General features: G+C 41.6%; 1 protein-coding gene across 8 annotated transcripts in view; it reads right to left on the minus strand.

The window, feature by feature from the left end:
- Positions 1 to 222: 222 nt before the first annotated feature.
- Positions 223 to 17,477, minus strand: part of ablim1a (actin binding LIM protein 1a) — an 81,233-nt gene continuing 63,978 nt past the window's right edge. For 4 of the 8 annotated variants that reach the window (XM_080741018.1, XM_080741019.1, XM_080741020.1 and 1 more), the window contains 11 exons: positions 16,318 to 16,353; positions 15,050 to 15,179; positions 13,956 to 14,075; positions 12,937 to 13,041; positions 11,412 to 11,459; positions 10,593 to 10,730; positions 8,236 to 8,324; positions 6,712 to 6,835; positions 5,773 to 5,834; positions 4,689 to 4,749; positions 1,966 to 4,253 (listed from right to left, as the gene is read on the minus strand). In XM_080741018.1, the coding sequence (XP_080597144.1) occupies positions 4,108 to 4,253; positions 4,689 to 4,749; positions 5,773 to 5,834; positions 6,712 to 6,835; positions 8,236 to 8,324; positions 10,593 to 10,730; positions 11,412 to 11,459; positions 12,937 to 13,041; positions 13,956 to 14,075; positions 15,050 to 15,179; positions 16,318 to 16,353 (1,059 nt within the window). In that variant the 3' untranslated portion in view covers positions 1,966 to 4,107. Of the gene's footprint in view, positions 1,644 to 1,889; positions 4,254 to 4,688; positions 4,750 to 5,772; positions 5,835 to 6,711; positions 6,836 to 8,235; positions 8,325 to 10,592; positions 10,779 to 11,411; positions 11,460 to 12,936; positions 13,042 to 13,955; positions 14,076 to 15,049; positions 15,180 to 16,317; positions 16,354 to 17,477 lie in introns of those variants that run through there. The other 4 variants (XM_080741024.1, XM_080741021.1, XM_080741022.1 and 1 more) reach the window with 4 other exon arrangements.

Below are 17,477 nucleotides of genomic sequence, written 5' to 3' on the forward strand. Positions count from 1 at the left end.
CATGTGGTTTTGAGTTCCCAGCATAATACTTTTGTTTTTAGTGCACACTTTTTTTTAACCTTTTATAGGCTATATTTTGTTTATTCATGAAAAATAAATACATATCCTTGATTGGTCCAGTGCATGGAGCCAGTCCTCAAAATATGTACAACAGTGCAGTACAAATAAATGAAAAAACAATACAGGCGGTGGATACCTTTGGTACAGCCGAGGATCATACGGTTCATGGTGATTTAAAGCTTTATTGGCTTAGATTTCAATACAACAAATGGCAGTGTAGGTTTCATTTATAAAACAGTTATTTCAAATACAGTTTACTCCTTACACTGGGGGTGTTTTATTAGCTATTGTTGGTTACTGTATGTTGGATACGGCATTAAAATATGTTCAGAGGAATTGTTATTCCAGTACAACTAAAGGGAAGGTTATGGCCAGGTATATGAGAGCCTGAGAAGAGAGAGTAAGAGAGGGTGAGAGAGAGTGTTTTTTTTGTCCGGGTCAGCTATGAATGCCTGGCATGTGCAGTAGGAGATGACTGATGATGAATATGTTTTATAACAATTACGTTTTCATATTGTAGATCCAGCAAAACAACGGGTAGGTCATCTAACTGAATGCCCAGTACTTTTTTATTTGAAGGACTCACTGAGTCAATTCAATGCCAGCATTGGGCTATAGTCTCTCAGCCCAGGTGGGGGGGATGCTGACTCACGTTCAAGCAAATAGCATGGACATTTTCATAAATGGTGCCATGAAAAGGTTTCTACTGTAATTACAAAGTTCCACAGGAATCGACAGCAACATATAGTAGGAAGGAAAACAAGCGAAAAAAATAAATACATGAAAAGCAGTTCCATTCAAAGCAAAACAATAAAACAAGCGCAGTCAAAGAAAAATAATAACATGACCCTCCAGATGATTCATCCTCATTCTTTGTCATTTTTGAACGTGGAAGAGATTCCCCCACTCCTTGTCTCCTGTGCAAGTCTATCGCCAAATTTTGGACAAATCGTTCAGTGCACAGCAAGTCTCAGGGAAGCATCGGAGAAAAAGAGTCCATTTCATTGCTTCCTTGGTTATGTCAGAAAAACAGAGAGAGAACAAAACAAAAAAACAAAAGCTACATCTAGATTACAGTTGGAAGTGTGCTATCTGAATGAATGTACAGTATTGTATCAGTGGTTCTCAACCTGTCCTGGATCAGGGCCCACTTGAAAATCTTGAAGGCATTCGCGGGCCCACCCACCTGACCACCTAACACTGGGTCAAATGGGTGAGGGCATGTTTATTTTAATGATCAATCAATCAATTGTGTTCCATCTACGATCAATGGAACTAATACACAGCATACTTTTAAGTTCTTATTTGTTAGGGTATCACTTTTTAAAATTGATGTTATACGGTCATTAACATATATATTTTTGGCAATTATTTGGGGGCCCATTTTGCAATAACCCACGTGGCCCACCAGAGGGCCCCAGCCCACTAGGTTGAGAACCAGTGCAGTATAATGCATGCTGTTCTGACAGCTAGAAGAGCTTGGCCTTCTTTTTCATGTCGTTGCGTTTCCACAGGGGAAGCCTGTCAAACTCCTGGATCTCCATTCCAAAGATGTCAAAGAACGTTTCGGGCGCTAAGTGGCGCTAGAGTGAGAAGAGAGGTCGAGAAAACAAAGGAGGGGAGGGTGGGAAGGAAGGGGAGGGTGGGAGGGGAGGGGGGGGGGCTTGTGGTTAGCATTAACGCCACAAAGGGAGGGGCTCACTGCAAAAATGACAAGAGGCAATGGATACTGCACATTCCTTGCTACGGTAGCACTTGTGTAACATCTTATTTACACAAAGTAGACAATTCCAGTATCAATTGCAGACGGTCATGTGGAAAGCTGATACCTCCAGTCTGGTTCTGTCCACCTCCCTGGGCAGTTTAGCTCTCCCTCTACTGGTTATCATGAGCATTTCATATGGATACACCTTCAGAAGGAGACACTTGTCAATAAAGAATTATAATAAGAAAGTGGGGTTGGGGGGGGGAGTCAACCCTATAGTGCTGATTTTAAGCTTCAGAAACCTGTAAACAATTTCCAAGGACACAACTGTGTGGCTATTTGTTTTGTTACTGAGACAAGGGTGGGATCACTGGTAGGGAGAATAGGTGGCGGGAGGTTGTTGTGTGGAGGTGAGGGGCTGCTGTTAACAGGTTAGGAGGGGTGCATGGTAGGCTCTGTACACAGTGAAATCCTCTGTTCATTTAACTCTGGGAGAGTACAAATGGAAATAAATGGACCAGTAAAGGTTCGTTTGATTGCATTTGTACACTCTCAGAATTAAAAATGGATAAATTACAACTGAGGATTTTACTGGGTATGGTGGCTACCGGGACGCATACACTATTTTGGTGTGTTGTTAACGTGCAATCCGTTGGAAAAGGGGCAAGGGAGATATAAAGTGAAAACAATGAAAAGGGTCTGCATTCTCAGAGTAATATCATACCAAATAAAAGGAGTAAATTTGGCTCAATAATAATAATGAAGAAAGGTCTACATGGGAATGGCTGTCCTGGAAAGCCAATGTGCTGCCACTAACTGATATCATCTCACAAGGAGGGAAGTGTCCAGTTATTTGATGTGGCATTTTGCCACTGTTAATTTAACTGAAATGCCCAATAATAAGCAACTAGAAGTTGTAGGCGGCCTCTATTCAACTCATATCCACACAGTAATATACTGTACTCCTCATTATATACTATTTAAGTAGTATATATATGATATGAGTTGTTTGGATGAAAGTCTTAAGTGTTGGATTCTCCACTGTATGGCTGCATACAGTATCCAGCCACTGTCAGTCAAAGCTAATGTGCAGATGAGTATGGAGAAGCCAGCATGCTAAGCGCAAGGGTGACTCGGCTGGTCCCGTAGCAGCATGCCAAATCAGGAAGCCAGCCATTGTGAGTCTTTTACCGTTAGTAAAATGTTAGTTCATCGCTTTCTTCCACCAATGTCCCCACACCACAGATTTTAAATGAGGCAATTATATTAAATTACACACTACTGTTTTTTTAGTTGGGCTTTTCTTAATTTCGTTCTTTCTCTTGTACAGAAGTTGACTTGGTGAATATAGCAGTACTTAACAAGCATATTTAGGCACCTTTGAAGAACAACACGTTTTAAGTATTCTATTATATTTGAGGTTTACGGCTAAAGGTTTTCATCAATACAAAAAGAAGGAGATACTTGCTTTTGGTTCCAACATATTAGGCATAGATACTCCCCTGTCCATCCTTGCAAGAGCTGCACGGCCATCCTTAATGTGCTAAAGAATAGAACATACAAAAATGTAATAGTGGGAGGGGACTGGATCAGTTGCATGAACATCCCCCAGTGACACTGGTCAGTCACTATATTCTCATTAGATGGAGCAAACTCACTTTAGAACAAGGGAAATAAAGCATTCAAGATGGGACAGTTTTACACACTCTGTTTTGAAAATCTCTTCAGGTTGTTTCAATCACTGTTTCCCAAACAGTGGGTCGAGAGTCGGGACTCATTTGTGGGTCACGGATACATTTTTATGGGTTCCTAATTTTTTTTGTTTCCTACATTTTGTTTTTAATTATTATTATTTCAAAACGTTTTCAAAAGATATCCCCAAAAAAGCATTTTTCATGATAAATGAAATGATTTTCCAAGTAATTTCATGAATAAATACAACAAATCTATTAAATTCCGTAAATTAGAGAACACATTTCAATCGATTTTGAAAATAGCTGATCTACGAGCTCACAACCTGGCGCGAAGCGGCGCGTTGTGAGCTTGTAGATCTGCTATATTCACTAGTTTGGGTCGCAGGCAAAGGTCTAATTTCTCCTTTGGGTCACAGGCTAAAAAGTTTGGGAACCACTGTTCTCGTGTATCTCTACATCACATGTTCCAATGAGACATTTAGCTTGACTCAAAACACTGGTAAACAACTGACAGAAACAAGACATGAGGCAATGATACTACACTGCATGTACAGTACAGTGGTTCAATGTCCAGACACACCGCATGTCCGTCTCCCAAAAGTAAAGAAGCATTACAAATCACTGCACTGCATGCCCTGTAGCTGACAGTCAAACACTGATGCAAGCATTCAGCAAGTGGGGCGAGGTGCGTTTGGGACAAGGTGCGTCTTGTGACCCATGGGCAAGCAAATACATTACGCAAGGTGAGGAAGCATGCCATGTAAATAAAGCAGATGGTACACATACCTGAAACTCTGCAGGACAAAATGGGACAGAAAATGAGACTCACGGTTAATGGGTTCCTGTCAAATTCCCTAGCAGGCTACTAGCAGACACATTGCAGCGTTAACCACTTTCAACCTGGCGTCCCTATTTTGGCCAAATTATAGGTGAAATAGTTCCGAAATTATCAGATATATTAAATAATTATCAAAAACGTATTTCGTTTTTTCCCCCCAGAAAATGTCAAATATTTTATTTTCCAAACTAGCAAAAATAGCAGATCTACAAGCTCACATATCACGACACATTTAGATCAGCTATTGTCTCAATTCATCACAAGACAAGGCTTAAGTGATTAAAAAAATATGTTTTCTTTTGTTTTTTTACAAATACCGATGGTAATGAATAACCTTGGTGAACTGATAAACTGATAAGAAGATAGTCTCTATTCTGGTGGGAGCGCTCACCTCTTCCTCCCCCGCACATGTCCCCATAGCTGTTGTACTGGGTGAAATCTGTGGACTGGGGCTGCAGGAATGCACGGGTTGGAGAAAAAAAGCCAAAATAAAGAACAAAAGGGGAAAACATCATGGTTTGCAAACTAAGAACAGCAGACAATTAAACACACAGAATTTTAACAGTATAGTATTTAAAGGAGCTATAGTCAACTTTTTCTTGAAAAACGGATGCTAAAATAAAAATAATGTTTCGAAAATATTTTATAAAAAAATAAGCTTCATACATGTGTTTCTATTCAAAAATGACCACAAAAAGTGTAAAATAATGATAAAATAATCATTTTTGGCCATTGTCAGACCGACACTTTGTTTACATTCTAGTCTATTGTTGTTTATAAAATATTTTTGAAACATTATTTTCATTTTAGCATCCGTTTTTCAAGAAAAAGTTGACTATAGCTCCTTTAATTGTTTTTGTTAAACTAAGTGTTAAATAGCTCTATATTCCAATAGCAATCATTGCTATAGAGTTTATGTTCAGTAACAGAAGTCTACCCATCTTTGCCAATTTTATTCAACGAGAAGAGATAACTAAATAGAGGATAAACAAAAAGTAATAACACACTGAACTGGAAAACTATAAAAATGAAGCTGATTCATTATCTTTGTGGGATTATCTCTACTGATTGGATGCATTTGGTATCCTGACCTGAAAATGTATTTCATGTTTACTAAAGAGCTAGACAGATAGGAGGACCCGTTACTGAACAAACACTCAAGCAAGAGAGAGATCAGATGGTGATATTAGAGCATTAACTTTTAAACAAAAACATATCACTTACACACCCTTTAATATTTTGCAGAAGGTGAATAATCAGAATTCCTACCAGTAATATAAAAGCAGAAAGCACACAAATTTGTCTTGGTCACGTTGAAGCAAATACATGCTGATAATGATAATGTCACCCCCTGATCTCTGTGCATTTATAGTAAGTGGCAAATGATTCTGAAGGTGATTGAGCTACGGCCACTTGATTGATGTAATGATGCCGGAATAATACACCCAGCATTATTGTGAATATGTAGTTCTTACCCGATGCATCCCGTTCCTTCCATAGCCAGGCAGAGAGTTGGTTTTAGTAGGAGAAGTTGGATCTGTAACATCAAAATGGCCTTTGTGTCAGCTGTTTGCATGTAAACACAATGCTATTTTATTAAGCAGACCGTGGTATTGCACTGCAAGCTTGCAGATTCTTGACATACATAAATCAGACCAGAATCATATGATATATTTCAGCACAAGCCTTTCAATGGCTATTCAAAGGGTTGCGAAAACCCTGCATGCAGCATCTCTTGTTCCACGTGTCTCTGTTCCAGATGTACAGTATGAGTGATAATGCAATTTTGACATTTAACTTGATGGTGACCTTTGAGCCCACCAAGTCTCATGAAAAAACTGCCAATTCATTCTAGATTTTGACTGTGGCCTTAATTGTGACAATGGCCTTTGATCTTTATTTTATTTATTTTTTACCCAAGAGGGGACTTTGGAGCTAACCTGAGTTCCAAGAGACTCTTTTTTTAGTTTTGTTGTTGTTGTAGTTGTAATCTCTGTTGCGTCCCCTGTATTGTTGAGCGGTGGTCACAACGCTCCTATACGTGGCCGTGTGTGTGGGTCTGTCTGTCTGTCTGTCTGTCTGTCTGTCTGTCTCCGGGTATGTAGCCTGCAGTAACCTTTTCTGACCACACATGTTAAGGGAGGGGCGCTGTTGCACACACACACACACACACACACACACACACACACACACACACACACACACACACACACACACACACACACACACACACACACACACACACACACACACACACACACACACACACACACACACACACACACACACCACCGCTCAGTTCACACGAGTGTGATTTTTTTTTATATGGACCTATAGATATAGAGTCTGAAATAAAGATTGATTGATTGATTGATTGATTGATTGATTAACACACCAGGGGGTTAAATAAATACCTGCATCACAGCTGGTCTGCTTGGGGTCATAGCGCTGAGCGGAGAGGCTGCGTGCATGACGCTCTCTGATCTGATCTTTCTCCCTCTCTTCTTTCAGAATGAGCTTCCCCAAACCAGACTGGATCTAAAACACACACATTCAAATACATAAATTCACAGCCCTCACAAAACAAAGGGCAAAAAGTATTTAAGAATATTTTGTACACAGTACAATTAAACAGGCCTGGAGGGCCTGGTAACATTTACATCAAATATCTAAATATTGAATCAAGCAAATTAAAAACTGTTCAGGGTGTTCATAAAAGCCTGATTAGACGATACAATTACCAAAAGTTTTTTTTTTTAAAAGTGAAATATCCCTTTAAGCTGCAATTTTCACGCCCAGTGCCAATGTTATGTGAGTAGAAAATGCACGTGAGGTGTGGTCAGGAAATATGTTGAGTTGACACATTGCTATCTAGAGGGAGCAGAAAGTGATGAGACTTTATACCAGAGAGTAAATCAAACTCCACACAAATTTATGGGGCATATATTCAACGCATCATTCAGATTCAATACATTATTGATGAGAGACTCATCATCATTGAGGTTCAAAACAAGAACATCATATTATACCAGCTTGTGGCAAGCTATAACCCTTGAAAAGTAGTACTGTCATGACTAATTCATGACTGTCATGAATTAAGGTGCCTTCCTTTCACATCCAAAGTTGATTTAAAAGGTCCAGAGCAAGAACAAAATTGTTATGTTTTTGCATTATTTCTGCTTTGTATTCACAGTCCTGTGTTAATCAAACAGAAATATGTAAACATATTAGAAACACTGCTGCCGCAATGAGGCACTCAGGTCAGGATTATAGATGGTTTGCTCCAACTTGAAGAAATACCAGTGTGAAATATCTTAAAGGCAATGGGAGATGACACTCGAGTTAGACACACCAAAATGTATGTGTGCCTTGCACTTTAGTTTGGACCTTGTGCCATGATAGATGGTTTGAATATAGGGAGGGGTGTCGCACCAAATTCTGGGCCCTGGGTACAAGGATTCACTGGATTATTTTGTGCTTTAACTATTGAAAAATAGCAGATATACAAGCTCACAGCGCGGCACCGAGTGCTGCGCTGCAAGCTTGTAGATCTGCTATTTTAAAAAAATCTTGAATATTTCAAATCCTTCTAAGGTTTCTTGAAAAACCTATGTTTCTATGTCAATGGTCCTCAAACTTTTTCATGTGAAGGACCCCCAAAATGATATGTATTAGGCCACGGACACCCATCTCAAAATATTTCATTCCAGGGACCCCCAGAAGCAAAATTTGAGTTACAAATGTTCGCTTAAAAAATACATATATAAAATAGCAGATCTACAAGCTTAGAGCGTGGCACAGAGTGCCTTGTAGATCTGCTATTTTTCAATAGCTAAAGTATAAAATAATTAAGGCCCCTCCACCTTGGGCCCTAGTAACTCAGTCCCATTTTCCTCCCCTTGTGACGCCCCTGTGGGGATGGATGAAGCCTGGCTGACCTTGCTAAGATGTTCCTCCTGAAGTTGTTTTCTTTTCAAGGCTTCCTCCTCGTCCTCCTCCTTGGATCGCCTCCTGACTTCTGATGAGCCTAGAGGTGCCACAGACCACTTAGAAGATGAAGAGCCACATGCATGCATGCATTCAAATCTCCTTTTGCACAAAAGTGCATTGCAAGATAGAGGGCGCCAGATCCCTTTGAGTCACACCCTACCACTACTTCCTGTTCATCCACAGAGCATTGATTCTAGTTGTTTTCTCTATTAGATTTCTTTTCACTTTTTTTCATTTTGACAAGTAATACAAGTTGAAAAAAGTGAAAGAAAGCACTTTAATCTAATGGAGAAAACAACTAGAATCAATGCTCTGTGGATGAACAGGAAGTAGTGGTAGGGTGTGACTCAAAAGGATCTGGCGCCCTCTATCTTGCATTGCACTACTTTGTGCAAAAGGTCCAATGCTGCACACATGCACGCATGCACGCACACACACACACACACACACACACACACACACACACACACACACACACACACACACACACACACACACACACACACACACACACACACACACACACACACACACACACACACACACACACACACACACACACACACACACACACACACGCACGCACTCACACGTTTGCCCATGCACACTCACACACGTACAGTAGCCGAGTTGAGTTACACACACAAACACACTTTTCCCATTTTACTGTGTATTATACAGTTTACTGTGTATTGGACTGTAGTACCTAATGAAATGATTTAATACAAAGACAGAAACATATCATTGAGGCCCAACACGTCCTGCAGAGTGGTGAAGAACACACAAACACACACGGCGAGCTCATAAGACACCGATAGATAGAACACAAATGCGAGACAGAGTTGACTAGACAGACAAACGGATAAATCAGCCACCGTGACAGATGTTCACGCTGGCAGCAGCAACCACAGTTAAATCCTCAGTGTTGACTTGACTCCAAAAGCATAAAAAGATTCTAGGTTTAGTCATTTACACTCTTGGAGTTAAACTAACACTTGGAAATTATTTATATCAAGATCTTAACTGCATGTTGAATACACAGAAACAGGACGAGACGGACAGGACGCAAATCAGTTTGAAGTCAGTCTCAGTTATCTCTGTCCAAGTCATTTGTGACAGCTTTGAGTACAGCGAGGCCACTAGTTATGTGCTCTAGGTTAGAAACCAAATGAAACAATAACAAAAACGGCATTGCTGAAGCTTCCAAAAGCAACAAATAGTAAAGAAGAAGCAGGAATGCAAGCCATTCAGAAGGGTACAACGCCGCTGTGCTGTGCAAGCAAACTTAATAACACCAATAGATGCCAACAACTGAAGTATACAAGTATAAGATAAGCCTGTGCTTGAAGTGAAAGCATAGTGAAAGCAGGGATGCAGTTAAGGGGCGGGAGCTTACAGGGAGACTAGGGTAAAGGGTTAGCTTGTGTTTAGACGTTAGGCAGTCTCGCATGGCCAGACAATCAGAGATCTCTGCCTACCAATGGTGACTATCTAAATTCAGTGTAGGGCAAAAACTGGACGGAAACATTTCAGAGATTAAACAATTACATACATAAAGAAAAAATAATGAATAAATAGCACTGCAGAATCAATGCAAATGCTTTAGGGCAATACTTCATATTGGGATGGCATTAGGATTGGTTTCTAAACCAGTAGGTGTATATCGTTGTTGTCTGATGGAAACCTTGTATGTCCAAAACCGTTCATTTTGTATTTTAAAAATGATTTAAAATAGTAAAAATAGCTGATCTACAAGCACACAACGCCTCGCACCACGAGGCATTGTGTGCTTGTAGATCGGCTATTTTCACTAGTTTTGTGCAACAGTCTTGTATGATGAAGCAGAACTTTACTTTGCGAAAAAAAAGTACACATTTGAAACTTGGACATACAAGGTTTCTGGCCGACAGTGACGATACGTTTATCAGCAGAGGCGTTCTCCGCTGCTCTAGCCCCTACACTGAATTTAGATTTCCGCAGACGTATCGGTAGTCAAACATTACTGATGTGGCTACGCAAGACTACAGGTGTTAGGGCAGTGGTTCTCAAGATGGGGTCCAGGGACCCTCAAGTGTTCTTTGAGGGGGTCCCAAAGCGGCCCTTGCAGGTCCGTAAATCTGAGAGTGTACAAATGGAACCAAGTTGAGCCCAACTATTCATACATTTTCAAAGGGGGTCCTTGAAATAATGCACATTAACTAAAGAAAGTTTGAGAACAACTGTGTTAGGGGTATGTTTCGCCACTAGAGGGTAGCGGTGTAAGCATGCTCGCGGCGTAAGCATGCTCTTCGGGAGCCTACTGTACCTAATACACCGAGAGAGGGAGAGTAGGGCCAAAGGACGCCCTCACTGGTATCCGAAGTGGGAGCGTGGGCGGCGGGGAAGGTTGCGGATCTGATGATGTCATCAGCGGTCTTGCTTTGGGGCGCTATGGCAGCTGTATCTAAATTGGTAACCATGGCAACTGGTCTATCAGTGTCTGGGTCAGAGTCTGGACCCTGCACACGTTCATAATTTCTGGCTACATCCGATCGTCAGTCTCAGCGATCGTTCAGTGCCAGACTGTTGTGGGTTTGACTTGGCTGCAAAAATGTCTGCTTTCCGTCACATGTCGTTTAACTTTGTATTCTGCTTAAAAAACTGAACTTATTGCAACACGTTTCTTGAGTCATTATTCTCAATAAAGCAGACCACACCACTTGTATCAGTATAAGATAATGTACATGGTCAAGAACTTCCCTTGCACAGGCAACAAGTGGAATTGTCTCACTCCAAGTTAAAATGAGAAAAGCAAGATTTTTAACACAGAATTACATCACTTTTTAAAGATAGACAAAATGCAGTGTAGCACAAGCTACTGGTCAGACAGAGGAGGGTCAGAGAGAGACTTCAAACAATGCTCATACATTGACACTGGAGGTGGAGACTGCACACGGTTAATGCTATGACACATACAGTAATTCCATTGAAGACCAGTACAGAACATTAGTCATTAAAAGCACAACTCGCTGAGCCACTAACATAAAACATTTAAATAACTACAGCATAGCACTCAAAAGACTTCGGGAATACTATGCCTCATATGCATAATGAGATGAAAACATTTGAGTAGGAGTTAAAATACCGTGCAGTTTGTAGATGGGTGGTTTTCTGTAGATGTTGATCCCCTGATCTGAAAATAAAAAGTCAAATACGGACATTTGGTAAGAACATAGTGACACCCTTACATGAATGCATGATATAATATCGTCGTTGTCGGGTGGAAACCTTGTATGTCCAAAACCGTTCGATTTGTATTTATCGTTTTAAAAATGAAAATAGACGATCTACAAGCACACAACGCCTCGCACCGTGAGGCGTTGTGTGCTTGTAGATCAGCTATTTTCGCTAGTTTTGTGCAATAGTCTTGTGTGATGAACCAGGGCTTTACTTTACGGAAAAATGTAAGAATTTGAAACTTGGAGAAACAAGGTTTCTGCCTGACAGTGACGATATGAATGTAGCAAAGAACTGAGGTAAACAGTAATGCATCAAATAATTACGGTAAAGACGTCAAGCATTCCAAAATGGACGTTGCGGTAGCAAATACTTACTGAAAACAGCAAATACAGTTTCAGTAAACCCAGCCCTCATCTTGAGTTATGTATTTAAAGCCTCTACCCCCCCATGATACATACTGCACTCTAATGGTGCATTTATTGTCTTATAGTATCACAAGGAGAGGTTGGGGGATCAATACGTTGACACTTATGGAATAAAGTGGCAAGGAGATGAGAGAGAATGAGTGGAAGAGAGAGAACTAGCAAAAGTGCTCCTCGGAGCACAGGTCTCCGCCAGGTCAGGTAGGTTATTGTGGGCCAGCAATGTTAAAAATTCGCCAATCAGAATGGAATATGAAACATCAGAAATAACCGTCTGGATCACATGACTATAGAGATAATGTGTACCAATTTGCGTGATGTTTGGCCCAAGTCTCAACATAGTGGTAATGTGCGTGCAAAGTTTCACAGCAATCGGACACTGCGTTCATGATTTGAAACATTTTGTTCAAAACTGACTACTCCTGTAAACTTTGGAAGCCAATATTTGGTTTAACCTATTTGTGTGATATTTGGACAAAACCTGTAGGAGTAATATAAAAAAAGAATTGGCCTCCTGGTGGTGCTATAACAGGCCCATGTAAAACATGTGGGGCAGGGGTTCTGCTCTGGCATCCAGGCAGGGAGTGTGTGTGCACAGTTTCACGTTAATCGGGGTCAACGGTACCTGAGATTAGCCGTCCACAGACGGACGGACGGACACACACACACACACACACACACACACACACACACACACACACACACACACACACACACACACACACACACACACACACACACACACACACACACACACACACACACACACACACACACACGGACAGACAGACGGACGGACGGACGGACGGACGTACAGACAGATAGGGTGCAAAACATAGTCTCGGCCACACTTTCGGCCTGGCAGAGACAAAGAGAGAGACAGAGATGCAAAGAGACTCAGAAAAAGAGAGGAAAAAAGAGGTATCGAGATTGACACAGAGTGTTGACGGCGATCAGAGAGTCAAGAGATTGTGGGCGAGCAGTGACAGGGTGCGCTCCGGCTCCTACCTGGGAGGTGGAAATGTTTAGGGGTCAGTGAGAGCGGCGGAGTGACCGGCCGGCTGTCGGGCCTGAGGGGCAGGGGGGAGCTCCGGCCGCTCGATGGGTCAGTGCCTCCGGATAAGAAGAACCAAGAACAGAACATAAGCAGGGAGGACTAGAGGTAAAAACCAGATGTCTGGACAGCGTGGCATAAAGGGAGCCACATGGACCAAGTCAAAAGGGGACATAATCTGGTTGGTTTTGATTAATGCTGTTAATGAAGTTAAAGAGGGAAAAAAGCAGACTTAACTAATAGATATAATATTGTAGGAAATGAAAATTAAGAAATAAGTAAAAAAAAAACATTTGCATTTGGAGATGTATTATTAATTATGATGTACAATGTCTGTTAATGTCTAATGCCTGATATCAAATAGTCGTTCTGTGGTAAAAAAACAAAACAAAAAATAAACAAAAAAAACTGTCAACATGCAGCAATACAGAAATTTAAAATGAAATACCAGAGGGCATCTATTTAAACTCATCATAAACTTGCAATCCAGTGGAAGCTGGAGATTCATTCTAACATGCAGAAAAAGCCATTCACCATTCAGACACGGGAGGATTTTATAGTAAAATGTCCGGCTCGTAAGACAAAACTTCCAGTGTGCATGCAAAGCTGTCAAACGCTACAAAACACAATAGAAATGCACCGATTGTTAATGAGAGAAGAGCCTTACAATTGCATAGTAGGCCATCGCTATGTTAGTAGATGGATCAGTTAGCTCATGCTAGGTTAATTGGAGGTTAAAACGCAGGAGGCTTGGCAAGATGGGATCGACCGTTTCCGCAAACATTGTCACGCCATATCTCTGTTTGCGTCACGGGAGATGGAACATGGATCCAGAATGAAGGAACGGTATGAAATTTGGGGGGGGGAGCGGGAGGAGGGGGTGGGGGGACTGGAGGTGGCGATGGAGGTGACATCTAGCCTGGGGGAGTGCAGCGGAGAGGAGGAGCATGTCGTTTGGACTGTGGCCCCTTACCTTGGCTATGGGGGAGGAAGTGGTGTCTGAAAGGGGATGTGGGGCGGGAGTCACTATTTCTGGAGCCCACACTGTTACTGCACAGAGAGGAGCAGAGCTTCTGCATGCCTGTCAGAGCTTCTGCATTGGGGGGAATGGTATTTAATAAAAAACAAATAAAGGAACGGGGGGACATACCCCCCGGGGACCAGGCAGCACAGATGGAGGAGACAGAAGGTGAGGGAGAGAGAGGAAACAGAAAGGGGAAAATATTTACAGGAATCATATATCGAAAAGAGTGATAAGCCACTTCAAGAGTGTGAAGTGTCAGGCGTGGCACAAGAGATACCATTTATACATTTCGAAAATAAAGGGTAGATAACTCAAAGGTAGTTGGGGGTTATTAAAGGTTGAATCCCATCAGAACTGACTCGATATTATTCTGGAAAAGTGTGTGTTAAAACAGGAAATAAAGTTGGGGGGGAATTTGGGGGGGAACAAAACGGAGTCAGTCTTGATGAAATTTCACTTTAATACGGTATCTCTAGAGTAGGGTGGGGGGGTCAGGTGGGATGCTTAAGGTCAAGAGGCTCAGGGTGGATCACCTTAGCGTCTAGGAGGGAAGTGAACTGAAATAGAATCAGTCACGTCACTGCAGGTATAATGAGTAGGATTTTGTCAGTTGTGGTTTGTAAACACAACATTCAAAGTTCGCTCCTCCTCCCCGGCTCAGCAACACCACTAGCACACATCAGGAGACTCCTTATGACTCTACACAGACTGCAAAGAACTGCAAAAAACTAAGCACTTTTTTTTTCTTTGTGGGGTGGGTGGGTGGGGGAGGATGTCCTACTCATTATACGTTTAACTTTGTCCCATGACACACACATATTGACCGAATATGACGCGAGTGCGACATGGACACTTTGTGAATGTTTGTGAATAAAATGTAACTCTGAAGATCATCAGAAATCTTTTTTTTAAATCTCTACACTGGATTCTGCCCCAAAAGAACGACTCAAACCAAGCCCAATCGTGTATTCTGTCACACACATACACAGATACACACACACAGACACACACACACACACACACACCCGACTCACCCGACTCACCTGGCCTGTGGAAATGTTGTGGTGAGCGTGACAAGGTGGGGGTGTAACCATGGCGATTATAAACAGGTGACCCTATGGAGCCCTGACTAGTGGACCTCTGAAGGATGCGTTCTCTCCTGTCATAAGAACCCTGTACGGAAAAACACACACAAGCACACACACATTTTATGAGCCTGCTACACCAGCAGTTCTCAGCCATTTTACAGTGGCCTATGTAGGAGTCTAGCCGTCTACAACGGTGGTTCTCAACCCTTTCAGGCCGCGACCGCCAAAATAATCATATTTGAACTGGGGACCCCCCCACCACCCTGACGAGCACTAAGAGTTGAGGCATTACATTTTGTAGAACGCGTTTCTATAGTGAAAATAGCAGAATCTGCGAGGCGTTGTGAGCACGTAGATCTGCTATTTTCACAATTTCTGCCTCTAATATTTGACAATTTGGCCAATGTTTAATTTGTTATTTTAGAAGTATTAAAAAGTAAGTTCACTTTAGAAATGTGCATATACCCTCTATACACTTAAACTTTAGGGTGGTTTGTTTACTGTTGCGTGAGAAAACAAAGTTGCACATTAAGTTAATCATCTGGGGGCCCCCCAAAATAATTTGATGACCCCCTGGGGTTGACCCACAGGTTGAGAACCACTGGTCTACAAGACTGTCTGTCTGTCTGTCTGTCTGTGAGTATATCTACTCTACAGTAAGTGTCCGGAGCGAACATTGCAAACCGCTGAAATGATCAGCGGCAGACTTATTGGGACCACAGCCAACAGGCCACAGAACTGACAGAAGGGCCTTGACTAATTCCTTTTCACATATGTTTTATTCATTTTTGGAGCTGTGTGGAACACAAGCTCCCTATACGTGGCCGTGTGTGTGGGTCTGTCTCCGTCCGTCCGTGTAGCCTAAACATAAAATATAGGCCACGCCCATTTGCGCCAGGATAGATTTTCCGCCATCTTGAATTTTCTCCAAAACACACTTTTTGCTCCTTTTCCTACATATTTTCTTCAAATGTCACAAAAATCGGTACACATGATCCTGGGTGACCAGAGAGGTGCTGTTGAGTCTAGCCTGCCCTGAGCATCAACTGCAATACACACACACACACACACACACACACACACACACACACACACACACACACACACACACACACACACACACACACACACACACACACACACACACACACACAGCTCCACTTCGAACAGAGGTTCGATTTTTTAATGTTTAACATGAGAACATGACACAATATTCTTCTCACCTCGACAGGCGGTGTAGGAGACATGTTTCTTGAGGACTAGAAAAGGAACAAAGAAGTCTGCGTCATGGTGGGTTTTCATCGACACAAAGAATCAAGATATGCACCACTGAGGCACCAAACCTAGTTAGACTGCTAAGACGGACACACCTGGAAGTACCACATCTTCTACTTCTTTTATTTTTTAACAACTTTATTTAGCAATTTTCTTATTATAATTAGACATGTACATACAACACAGCAATGCATCTTCTACTTCTTATACCAAAACTAAAGCATGTCAGCAGAACACACAACAAAGATGAACAGAAATAAACATGCCAGCCGAAGGTTTTTGGAAGACCAGTGAATAACACCTTGTATTCTTCTATCATTATATTTTTAATTCATTCATTAGCCTGATGCAGTGTTTGGACAAATGACAGATATTAAGACAGACCTGATATTAATAGATACATTATGAGGGTGCTTCGGGTATTAGATAGATCTACATTTGACCAACCATGTCTTCACAAAACAATCGGATCTACTAAATAAAATCAGTTAACTCAGTTCTCATTTAAATCTCCATGTAGGAGGTACGTTTTGGGGTGTGTCCGCCTCCAATTCTACAAGTCAATCAGTGAATTAAGTGGGCACAAAGTCTCTGAATTAGTCATGGGTGTTTCTTGGTCCTGAATTAGACCAAATAGAGTCTTGTCTCCTCCCATTACATTTAAGAGCTAGGTGTATTGCTATTTAAATTGTGTGTGTGTGTGTGTGTGTGTGTGTGTGTGTGTGTGTGTGTGTGTGTGTGTGTGTGTGTGTGTGTGTGTGTGTGTGTGTGTGTGTGTGTGTGTGTGTGTGTGTGTGTGTTTGTTTTGTGCTGTGCAAACACCACTTGTACAGTCACTTCTCTCATTAGTTATTCATTAGTTAATTTGATTGGTTCAGTCATGCCATGGCCGACACTACATATCAGGACAGTTTGTCACACAATTTTGTTAACCGATCACTCACTCACTGGAAGTCAGAATGAGGTGCAACTGAGCGACCATTTAGCAGCTTTAATGATGTGATATAAAGATTTCAGGAGAATGAAGAAACTGGCATTTTGGGCATGAATGCAAGAACCACACTTTCCTCCAGCAATGTCTCCTCATTTATGTCCAAGACACATATGT

This window comes from Nannobrachium achirus, assembly GCF_963921795.1.
Source record: "Nannobrachium achirus genome assembly, chromosome: 13".
NCBI classification, from domain to species: Eukaryota; Metazoa; Chordata; class Actinopteri; order Myctophiformes; family Myctophidae; genus Nannobrachium; species Nannobrachium achirus.